Below are 11,461 nucleotides of genomic sequence, written 5' to 3'. Positions count from 1 at the left end.
AGCACTTTCGGCAGCCCCTGGGCCTCACCACCCATAAATGGGAATAGCGGTTTCTACATCCAAGGCTGTGGCCACAATTAAATGAGTTACTACTATAAGCAAAGCCTCTGTGGCACAGTGGCTGTCATATCAGAAGCACCAGATACATGTTCACTATTATCATCACGTGCGATTATACATGAAAGAGCCATATTGATGATTGAACTTTCTCAGTCACTTGTATGTAAGTCCTCACCACTGGGCTGTTCTTAGAAGAGCATTTCCTCAAAGAGACTTTCACATTAAGACTTTCCACTGACTCAGACCAGAGGACTCCTCCTCTCCCTTATCACAGTCAGGGCGGGCCTTTCTGGCCACGGGCCTCCGTTCCCACCCTCCCCGGCTCAGCTCCTTCCAGCTCCTAGGACTCATACTCACTGCTTCGTGCGCGTCTCCCGGCAGCCCCAGGAGAAGGTGAGGCGGGTAATGTTGTCCCCACCTGACAGACACAGACACTGGGGGGTGCCAGCCACTCCCCCAATGGTCAGGGGGCATGCGCTGCAGGACAGAGACTCAAGCCCAAACACCTGAGCCCAGGCACACGACATGGCTCTGGAGCCCTGGGTCCGCCACTTTCCTTGGGCAGGTCATTTACTTCTCTAACTGCCATTTCCTCACCTGTAAAATGGGGAAATAGCAGCACCTACTTCCTAGATTTGCTCTAAGGATTGAACAAGTGACACCATGTAAAGCACTTAGAAAGATGAGGTAGATGAGCACTCAACATTTTAGCAGAACAAGGCATTCTAGTTTGCCAGGCACGGTCCTGCTTCCTGTTAGAGTCTTGAGCACTCTTAAAAATGTCTGGGTTTGGAAGGAACACATATGACCACCCTAAAATAGTTTGTCTGTTGCTGTTTATAGAACAATAATTATTCTTTTTTAATGTTTATTTATTTGAGAGAGAGAGTGTGTGTGTGTGTGCAGGTAACGGGCAGAGAAAGAGGGAGAGAGAGAAAATCCCAAGCAGGCTCTGTGCCCTCAGCACAGAGACTGACACAAGGCTCAGTCTCACGAATCGTGAGATCACGACCTGAGCGGAGATCAAGAGGCAGACACTTAACCGACTGAGCCCCCCCGGCACCCCAGCAATAATTACTTATTCCTATTTCCCACCCTACCACGCTGAGACTTCAGGAAGCACTTCTGTTGGCTCAAAATGGTTCAGTAATTCAGTTCCGCCCTTAGGTAAGAGTGGATCCTGCCCTGGGGACCCTGAAACTCTGGTCCTCCGGCCAAGCTCTCATCACAGGGAGAAGAGATCAGGGGCCCAAAGAATATGCCCACTTGGAGCCTGTGCCCCCTTCTCTAGATCATACTCTAGGTACCCAGGCCTCTGGGATTCCCTGCCCAGACAGCCCCAAGCCCACTCCAGCACCTGGGTGGGTCTCTTCCCCAGGTCCACCCCTTGAGGACAGACCCCCACCACAGGCACGCCCAGCCCCCTGGGCCTGAGGGGTGGCCAAGGAGCAGCTCTCTGCAGGGAGAGGAGGTGTGGCCTGGGCTTGCACGTGCAGGCTGAGCTGTTCACATGTGCGGGGCAGACCAAAGGCAGATGTGGGAAAGAAGGGGTCTCCTCTCCCTGCACCACCGTGCCCCTCACAGGGTCCGAGGAGTCTGAGAATTCTCCATTCAAAGCTGGCCTTCCAGGTTGCTAGGGAAGTGTACTTGTCAAGGTAGGAGAATAGGACATATTTTATTCCACATTTTGTTAGCTTGATTTATAACTTGCAAATATTTAGACATATGGTACGTGAGCCTTCATCTGTACTCCTGCTCAGCCCCACAAATCCCTGCCACCTTCTGCCTACTCTCAGCACCAAATGTTTACCGAGCCCGTCCTCGTGCTGAGCCCCAGAGACTCCATGGAGTGGAGGGCACCGGTCCCAGCATCCAAACAGGACCATCCACGTGACAGCAAGCCTCACGCTCCTAAAACAGTAAGAGCACAGGGTCAGAGGGGAGGGCGTAGGCCTGGTCTGTGGCTCTGTCCCCAGCTCCTAGCGATGTGATTTTTCTCTGGGCCTTGGTTCTCCCATTTAGACAAGAAGTCCCCCCAGCTCTCAGTAACCGTGGGACGCAAGCTGAGGCAGGGTGAGGGACACAGAATCAGATGCGAGACCTAGAGAGGGCATGAGCTAGAGATGGGCGAGTAAGGCTTACGAGTTAGCGTGCTGTGGAACTGAGCACTCTGCCCCAGCAAGGTACAGGCTGCAGCCCATGCCCCTTCATTCATTCATTCCACCAACGCTTCAGCCACCCACGCTGTGCCGGGCACTGAGCTGTCTGAATCTGCCAGATAGGAGAGGATGAATCAAACAAGCGCACAGAAAACCAAAGCGCAAAGCAAGACTTGGCGAGTGTGCTAAAGAGAGACACCCACCCCCACCCCCACCCCCACCCCCACCCGAGTTTCTCCTATCCTCGCAGTCTCCAGCTCTTCTTCTCTCACGATCTTCTCTCTCACCCTTCTTTCTCGGGTGAGAAAACAGAGGCCCACAGAGGTTAAGGGGCTTGGTCAAGACCCTGCCGCTTAGGGCGCGCCCAGAACTTGAGGCTAGCCAGAAACGAGGTTTCGGATTCCCGCAGTCTCCGGCCACTGTCGCAAGCTGCCCGAAGCTCGAGAGGCCCCGTCCAGCTCCCGGAAGGCTGGAGGGAGGTGAGCGCCAGGGAAAGGCTGGGCCAGAGGACGAGCCGGCCGGGAGGCGGGGAGGGGCCTGGCGGGGGGCGGCCGGGTGGCTCCGGACTCCCGGGTGCGCAGCCCCGGGCGCCCGGAGCGCAAGCGGCTGGGTGCGCGCCAGGGGCCGCCGCGCTCGGGTCGGTCCGCCGCGCTCGGGCTGGGGTCGGGCTCCGAGGCGCCGGCGGGGGGCGAGGCGGGGCGGCCAGGGCGGTGCTGCAGTGCCCGAAGCGGCGGGCTGGGGGAGCTGTGCCCGCCTGTCCCCAAGGCCGGGGCTGGGACCGGGCAGCTGGGTCGCCGCGCCTCTAGCCCGGCCGCGCTAGGCGGCGCGCAGCCAGCCGTGCCCGGAGCGGGCTCCGGCCCTAAGTCCTCCGGGGGCGCCCGGCCGGGAGGCCCCCGCAGAAGCCCAGTCCCGCGGGCCAGGGCGGCCGCCGCCGCCGCCGCTCCGGCCCGCCCCCGGGGGGGGTGTCCCGGGCCGCTGGGCCCGCCCAGGTAACCCCATCCTCGGCCCGCCCCTGGCCCGCCCCCCCGGCCGCCCGCCCGCCCGCCTCCGCCGCCGCCGCCGCCGCCGCCGCCGCCGCCGCCGCCGCCGCATCCCGGCTCTGGGGCGGCGCTGACAGTCTGGTCCGCGCCGGGCAGCGGGCGCAGCAGCCGGCAGGGCTGACGGCAGGCACGGAGGCAGAGCCCCGCCGCGCGCGCCCCGGCCCGCGCCCCGGCGCCGCGCCCCAGCCCGCCCGCGGGGCGCCCACCTGCCGCCCCGACGGGAGGCCCCCCGCGGCCGCAGCCGCTGCCCGGGGCCGGGCGCCCGAGGCGGCACCATGAGTCCCCGCTCGTGCCTGCGTTCGCTGCGCCTCCTGGTCTTCGCTGTCTTCTCGGCCGCCGCGAGCAACTGGCTGTAAGTCGGGCCGGGACCCGGCTGGGCCGGGCGGGGCGGGGCGGGGCAGGCCCCGGGGGCAGCGGCCGGTGCCAGGCGGCGCGGGGCAGCGGGCGCGGGGGCGCCCGGCAGGTGTCTCGGCCGCGGGACGCGAGGCTCGCTCGCCCTCTCCGCTGCCGCCGCCGCCGCCGCCGCCTGGGCCTCCCTCTGGGCACCGCTCCTGCCCGGGTGCGGCTCCCAGCCCAGAGGCGGCAGGGGTGGTGGCGGCATCCGCACCCATAGGCGGCCTGGGGCGCCCGAGAGCGCGAGGGTACGAGCGCGGGGCGGCGGCCGGGGTGGGGCGCCAGGCTCCTAGCGCAGACCGGGCTCGGCTGACAGGTCGCCGGGGAAGCCCATTACGGGGTAGCAGTCTGGGTCCTAATAGCAGGTTAATCCCGAGCAGTCCAGGAGCGAGCTCCCCGCGCCGAGCTGCGCCGGGCTGCGGGCTGGGCTGGAGGCGTGCAGGGACCTGTTTCTGCTTGGGGGGCGGGAGCCAGGGGTAGAAAGAGGGAAGGGACCGGGACACCCAGCCTCAGAGAGCCTGTGGCTGCAGGTGGCCGGCCTTTTCCTCCCTGGGGCAGGAAGAAACTCTGTCCAGCCCTTGAAGAAGACAACAGCCCAGCACCTCTCTGTGTTTCTACCTAAGGAGGAGGGTGGCCGGGGGTGACCGCTGGTGGCCTGTTTCTCTGTTGCTGGGCCTGGCTCAGGTGACTCCCTGGGAAGGGACAGAGGGCTCACTGAGGGGTCTCAGGTGGAGGAGGCGGGGGTTCTAAAGGGATGAGCTTTGGTGAGTAGATGAACAGGGAAGGGAGAAGACTCCGGAGCCCTTCTTCATCCCCCCATCAGTGACGGTTCCCCCGGCCCCAGGCTTAACTCTGGCCCCAGTTCCTTCTGCCCAGAGCTCTGCCCCCATCGGCTGTGGGCAGCCAGTGGGGAGCCAAGCTCCAATATTGATCTGAAAAGCATGAGGTGGGAAGGGGGATGGCCAACAGTGTAGCTGGGGTTTCCATGGAGACAGCGGGAGAGGAAAAAATTCCCTCTGCATCAAGACTAAAGAACAAATATCTCCCATGAAATTGCCCCGAGTGTCCAATGGCTGTTGCTATGAGGTCATTGCGGCCAGCCGGAGCCCTGCAGGCTGGAAGGAGTGTGTTCGTTGGGGTCAGAGCCACCCAGGGCTTGGGGGACCGAGGTGATGTGGAATTCTCCCAGCTGTTGGGAGAGCGAGCGACTCCAAGGCAGCCCGAAGTGGCTGCACAGCTTTTGTTTTTCTTGGAGACTTAATTTGATTAACACTTCAGGGGCAGTGGCAAAGCTACAGGAACCAGGGCACTCTCACCTCCTCCCGTTCCCCCCCGCGGGCCAGCCTCCTGAGTGGGGACTAGGTCGCAGAGACGAGGAGGAGGGAAGCTGATTTGGAACTGGGGGGTTCTGGGGTCCCCAGAGCTGACCCTTGAAAGCAGGGGTTCAGAGCCAGGGTCTCCAAAGTGAGCGTGAGCATCAGAAGAACAAGAACTGGGGCTGGCCCACCAATGCCAAGGGCTACGAAGAGGAGGACAACAAAGTGGCAGTTCCAGAATCGGACCCAGGCCTTCAGGGAAGAGAGCAGCATCCATAGGGAAAAGTCCCTCAAGAGCATCCAGTGTTTGAGCTCCTTTTACAGATGAGGAAACTGAGGCCCCAGGAGGGGAAGCTGCTTGCCCAAACTCAGAGAACTGAACCCAGGTGCTGCTTCCCAGACCTTGACATACCCCTTCGCTGAAGCCGTCCCAAGGTTGAGCCAGTGTGGCCCAGGTGGTGTCACCAGCCACCCTCAGCCACGTCCAAACCCAAAATCCCAGCCAGGGAGGCAGTCCCAGCTTTGGGTCGCGCAAAACCATGGGGGAATTCCAACAACTCCCGCGAGGGGGGCGGGGTGAGGAGGGGCGGCCTGGAGGGAGAAGAGAGGTTGGCAAACCTGTTCTCTGCGGTGGTGATGGCTCAGGTTGCCACGAAGCAGGTCTCTGGATGACCCAGCTCGCTCCTGCTCCACCCCGGGCTCTGAGCCAAGGGTCTCTGCACAGCCCAAGACGGAAAGCATAAGGGGCTTCCCGGGACCCCTACCAAACCAGAGGGGCAGTGATGGAGAAGAGATCTCTGGGCACATTCCAAGACGGGGTCATTCGTCTTGTATTTATCAACCTCCATCCCTGAGACAGGGACTGAGCCCACTCACAGCCTGGTCTCCAAGGACCTTGGGGTCTAGAAAGACGGGACAGAAGCAAAAACACGAATGGGTGGGGCAGCGTGCATGCTAGTGCCATCAGAGGAAAGGTTCGGTGCGAGCTGGAGCAGTCACAGAGGGGACTTGGCCTGGAGGTGGCAGAATCACGACAATAGTAGTAATCAGTATTGTGATAGCTCCCAGCGCATTATCTAAATCCTGATAACATCTGAATCTCGTTCCACAGATGGGAAGACTGGGGATCACAGAGGTCACTGCCCAAAGTCACCTAGTTAGTAAATGGCAGGGGCACCTGACCCAAAAGCTGCCTTTAGAAGGAAGAGCTGTGGGCAGGCAGATGTCCACCCAGGCAGGGTGGCTGGCACTATTTTTTTCAAGTGTGAGTCACGGTGGACGTCTGGTCCCCAGAGGGCGGCTGGCAATGTTCTCAGAGGGGCAAAGCCTGGGTGTCCGTTCCCGTTCAAGTACCTGGAGTCAGGCTTTAGTCCAGGGTCGGCTGGCTGGCCGGTTGCGAGAGACGATGCTGTCTGTTGTCTCAGAAGGGCGGTGGCCTGCCGGGGAGGCCAGGTGTCCCACTGCGTGCAGCTGTCGGGCAGGACGGAGCCTGGAGCTGGGAGGGCTCCCCAGCCTGAGGCCCGGGCAAGCCCAGAGAAGCTGAAAGCTGCCGATCAGACTCATGTCTGGCACCCCGGGCGAGCCGGCAGCTTGTGGCAGCTCCCACCACCGAGGGAGGGATGGATAGATGAAAACAGTCCGTCGGCGAAAGGCCTGGCTCTGTCTCTGAAAGATGGGCTCAGAAACGGCCCTGAAAGTTCCCTCTGACACTGGGCGTGCTGGGAGTTGAGAGTCCGGGGTTCCAGTCCCGGCTCTGCCTCCCAAGCTGGCTGGTTCTGGGTGGGCCTCTCCTGCCCTCTGGGCCACAGTCCCGGATAGCTCTGAACTCCAAATGAAAGTACTGGGAAGAGTCAGGGAATAGCTTGGCGAGGGCTTCGTTATTGTGGATTTCCTGAAGAAAGGGCAGTGGTGCACCGGGCTGGGGCCCCAGCAGAGGCCCACCAGATGAGGGTGGGGGGGCCGTTCCACACTCAGAGATAGTCCAACAGAGTGGCTAAGAACCAGGTCTCCAAGACAGCCCGCAGGTCCATCCCAGGTCTGCCGCTGAGCGGCTGAGTGACGACAGACAGGTTACTTAACCTCAAGTTCCTCATCTGTATATAAGTGGCACCCACTCTTGGACAGTAGTGAGGCAAGTGTGAGCTCGTGCACATAGCACACCGAGCGCAGTGCCAGGCACGCTTGCGCTGGGAATGGCCGGCATGGCTGCTGCTGGAGGTGGAGGGCGGCTGTTGGTGCGATGGGGGAGTCGTGTCCTTGTTTATAGGGACGATGGAGAGAATGAGCCTTCAGCCTGCTGCTCGCAAGCCCTGTTTACCCCAGACTGCTCTGTCGGGATCCTGTGCTCTTACACAGGTCACACAGGTAGGCTCATCGGCTGCCGCCTCCCTGCTCTTCAACCAGGGCTCCTGCAAGAGCCTCACAAAGCCAGGGAGGTCCGGCCCGGCTCACAGGCAAATCCTGGTGGCCAGAGGAGTTGTGTCTGGGAGCGCCCTTCAGGGCGGCTGGGGGAAGCATCTCACCCTCACTGCATCTGACTCCCCACAGGTGTGCATCTCTGGTCCAAGCTCCCGTGTGCCTATTTGCCCAGCAAGGGGGGCCACAGCCGGTGACCTCCTTGACCATGAGCAGACTGAGGCCTGACCCTCTGGGTGCAACTCACTGGGCCAGGTGTGGGCAGAGCCAGTCCCACAGGTGAAGGTGTGTGGCACATCTCCCCCAGGAAGAGCCTCCCGATCCCCAGCTATAAAGGATCCCTCCCTCCCTTCTAGATAGTAAACCCCCCTCCTTGGTGCTCCTCCCCTGACTCTGGGTGTCCCATCAATCACTCACGCATCCACAGCCCTTTATAGTTTATGCCAGGATTTCCCAAACTGCACCGTTGATATTTTGGGCCCGTCTTGTGCGTTGTATGATGTTCAGCAGCATCCCTGGCTTCTCCTACTAGATGCCAGTAGCATATCCCCAGGTGCTCTAGACATGGCCAAATGTCCCCTTGGGGGGCAAGATTACCCCCCATTGAAAATCAGTGGTTTATGAAGCACTTTCACACCCATGACCCTATTAGAACCGTGTAACCTCTCCCTTCCCACTTTTGGAACAAGGGGTCTGTATTCTTTTCAATCTCGCTTCAGAGGCCCAGAGGTGCAGCTGCTTCCCCAAGGACATTCTGCAAATCAGAATCAGGACTTGAGCTTGACGTGCTCTCGCATGTCCCCATCTCCTGGCTTTTATCCCCCTGCCTATAGGACAGTTTCGTACTGTATGTAACTACAGTCCAGTAGGGTGGCTTTGTACTTCTACGAGGTTATAAAACCTGAATGTCAAGTGTGCTTAGGTGCTCAGTCAATATCTGATGGGTGAAAAGGGGAAAAGGCTTGTTCGCTCCAGAGGGCTGTAAGTTTTTGTCAAATGGTGCCCGATCTTAGAGACCTCGAGTAGGAGGGAAGCTCCACTGTAACCCCCTGAGTCTCAGGTGATGCTAAGATGGGCCAACGTGAGTGTCAGGGAGTGTGGCTGTCTGTCACCCAGCAGATCTGCTACTCTGGCCCCCGTAGCTCCCCTGCCAGGGTGCACCTCCCCCCCCCCCCCCCCCAGATCCTGCCTAAGCCCTTTCTCTCCCTCACCCTCCGTGGCAGAGCCCGAAGACCAGGCTCTGCCTGAGGGGTTTACTCAGGCGGCAGTCATCACCCAGCTGTCTGCTATGGCTTGACTTTCTTCCCTCAGCCTGGGATTAGCAATTGAGCAACTCAGCAAGCATCTGACAAGACAGTGTTCCCCAAACCTGTTGAAACTCGCCCAACTCGGGCCCTGTGGGTGCGTTTGCAAAGCTGAGCATTTACGACAAGCCTCCTTTTCTTGTTCTTCCCTCTGGGAAGAAGGGCTTGGCCTGAGCCAACTGGGCACAGGGTTGGCCAGGGAGCCGCAGACGGGGGTGACAGCTGCCCCTCCGGCCCCTCCAGTCACCCCCACTGCAAACCAGCTTGCCAGAGCCGCTGCCGTTTGCTCAGCAAACTCAGCTGGAAGGCAAAGCCGCGACCCCATGGTTGCGGTCCAGATGGCCTCAGGAGTTGCCAGGTTTTATCTCTGAGTCCTGAACTGCGTCTTCTGTGATCCAGCCAAACCCAGGGGAAGGCTCGCTCCCTGCTGTGACCCCCACCAGCTCCCCCTTTCCCCATCCAAGCCCCTCCCCACCTCCCCCATCTCCTGGCAAACTTTAAACCCAACTACGTTCTAAAAGTTCCCCTGACCAAGTCACAAACCCCACCGTGGAGGGGACCTGGTCTGAGCAGAGAGGGGAGGAAGGTGGGTAGGAGGAGGGAGGCATGTGCTCAAGGAGGGAAGGAACCTCCCAACAGCTAGCAGCTCACAGCTCACAAGGGAACTTTGGAGAGGCCCATTAGAAGCAGCGGGAAATTTCTGCTGAGACTCCAGGGGCCTCTTCCTGCTGTGACTCCTGGATGGTTCTTTCAGACCCTATTTCTCACTCTGTTCACACATGGGACCTATCATGGCAGGACTGGGTTCCAGGAACTCTTCCTCAAGGGCTGGTAACAGCAGGGCATTCCTCTCGAGTCGGGGTCCTGGTGCTCCTGGCACGCCAGGGAATCGAGGGCCAAGTCACGGCCATCAGAATTTGAAGGGTCCCGGGAGATTACCCATTCAACCCTTGCAGGGACCCTGAACCTCCGAGCAGGGGCATGCCTGGAAAAAGCCCCATTCAGCCATGGCAAATGCTTGCTTGTCAAGACTCGCCCCACCAGGCACTGTGGTGGGCTCTTGGGGCCACAGAGCACCTTAGTGATAGAGGTGGGACTGCATCCCAGGTCTCCTGACTGTCTTCCCAGGACTTTCCCTGCAGCCCCACACCCTAGCCTGTCATCCTCTATGGGAGGTTATGAGCGACTGGAGCGAGGAAGGAACCAAAGTTGTCCTAGCTGCCTTGTTGGGATGGGGGCGTGGGTTTGGCCACAGGCTCTCCGGGAAACGGTGCCTTCAGAAGGGATCTGCCAAAGCCAAGGAAGTCACTAGCAACCTGGAGCCACCAGAGCATGAGCCCCACTCTAGGAAGCCAGCTCCTGCCCTGGACAGCTCAGCTGGGGTTTCAGCCACCCCTCCTCGCTCCCACCCCCTGGGCTCCCTCAGCCGAGCTAGAGAGGATGAACGCTTCAGCGGCTACCAAGGCGAGAGAGGCACTCGGGGGACAAGCGTCGGGGGGGTCTTTGCAAGGGAGAAGCTCTCTTCTGGCAAACAGGAGGCAAGGCAAGGTCAGGAAGTGCCCTAACTCTGATGCCCACTCACCCCCACAATCACACCTGCTCTGCGGAGAGAAGGAAAATTCCTACCTTCTGGTGCAGCTCTGGGGCCATCCAGCTAAGGTCCGAGTGGCTACTTGCCGGCCCTGAGTCAGCCACCGGCTCCCCAGGAACAAATACTGTGAGATGGTGAGTGGGAGGGGGGCTCCCACTCAGGAAGCCCTCAGGAATGAAATGTAGGAGCTGGGCTACCAGGTGTGGGAAAGCAATGGAAACTGGGAAGTGAAAAGACAAAAACAGGGGCTGCTGAGGCTTCTGAGGATGGAGAGCAAAGGAAGCAAGGGGTCCCAGGAGACAGGAGGAGGGGGAATAGTGCCCCGAGGTACAGGAGTAGGGACTTGGGCTCCAGGAAAGGCCATCATTGCCGCACCCCCCCCCCCCCCCCCGCCCAAGCTGAGGAAAGGCACTTGGGACAAAGAGAACTTGACCTGGGCACCGAGGACTCCAGAGTTCTGCCAAGGCCGGGGAGAAGGTGGAGGGGAGGCTGTGCCCACCACCCCTACAACCACTGTGTCTCCAAGGCTGACCCCTCCTTACTGGCTGCCCCTCCAGGACTTTCAGGCCAGTAGCAGCAGCCCCTTCCATGGCCCCAGAAGCCGTCCAGGCTGCCCACACTGAGACACTTCCCTCCCCAGTATCCTTTGTTCCTAAAAGCAGAGCAGACGCCTTTGCCGTGGTCCCCAAAAGCCCTGGGACCGCAGAAGGTCTCAGCAATGGAAGAATGAAGCCACCTTCCTCAAATCATTGTCACTACCCCACTCCATCTTTGGAGCCTGATCCGCCAACCCAGGCTTAGGAGCCAGAATGACCTGTGTTCAAATGCTGCCCAGCCCTGACTGGCTGCATGGCCTTGAACACATGCCTCCCGGAACCTCATCTGTAAAATGGAGGGCGATGATACCGTCCTGGCCAACCCTGCGTGGCTGCACTAAGGATATGTTAAAGCATGTGGCTGTTGTTTGAAGAGCACAGGTGACAGGGGACATGAGGTCCCTCCCTTCCTGTCAATCTTGTCCCGCAAAGGGCTCCCAAGTCCCCCAGACACACTGAGCCTGCACTGGACCCCCCTGTCCCTAGCCCCCTCACCGCGGTGCCCCAGCCTCTGATCTCCTAAAGCACCCACTTGTGTCCCACCTGTTGGACCCCTGGTCCCTGGAGGGTCCGACCAGTGGGCCCAG

The 11,461-nt window shown here is 60.2% G+C and overlaps 2 protein-coding genes and 1 long non-coding RNA gene across 4 annotated transcripts in view; 1 reads left to right on the top strand and 2 right to left on the bottom strand.

The window, feature by feature from the left end:
- Positions 1-1,727: 1,727 nt before the first annotated feature.
- Positions 1,728-3,156, bottom strand: LOC113599492 (uncharacterized). The gene is made up of 3 exons (XR_003420361.2): positions 2,507-3,156; positions 2,203-2,331; positions 1,728-1,971 (listed from the first exon to the last, which is right to left on the bottom strand). It is a non-coding gene; the product is annotated as an uncharacterized LOC113599492 (long non-coding RNA).
- A 295-nt stretch (positions 3,157-3,451) lies between these two features.
- Positions 3,452-11,461, top strand: part of WNT4 (Wnt family member 4) — a 28,881-nt gene continuing 20,871 nt past the window's right edge. The window contains exon 1 of one of the 2 annotated variants that reach the window (XM_053208650.1): positions 3,452-3,611. In XM_053208650.1, the coding sequence (XP_053064625.1) occupies positions 3,535-3,611 (77 nt within the window). In that variant the 5' untranslated portion in view covers positions 3,452-3,534. The remainder of the gene's footprint in view (positions 3,612-11,461) is intronic. The other variant, XM_027060135.2, reaches the window with a different exon arrangement.
- The window catches only part of LOC106977605 (chymotrypsin-like elastase family member 3B), a 127,687-nt gene continuing 122,857 nt past the window's right edge, over positions 6,632-11,461 (bottom strand). Inside the window, exon 6 of the mRNA XM_053208659.1 lies at positions 6,632-6,912. Coding sequence (XP_053064634.1) covers positions 6,647-6,912 — 266 coding nt within the window. The 3' untranslated portion in view covers positions 6,632-6,646. The remainder of the gene's footprint in view (positions 6,913-11,461) is intronic.

Source organism: Acinonyx jubatus, chromosome C1, assembly GCF_027475565.1.
Source record: "Acinonyx jubatus isolate Ajub_Pintada_27869175 chromosome C1, VMU_Ajub_asm_v1.0, whole genome shotgun sequence".
Taxonomy (NCBI): Eukaryota; Metazoa; Chordata; class Mammalia; order Carnivora; family Felidae; genus Acinonyx; species Acinonyx jubatus.
Note: the sequence above shows the minus strand (reverse complement) of the source record. Positions and strands in the feature narration are given on the sequence as shown.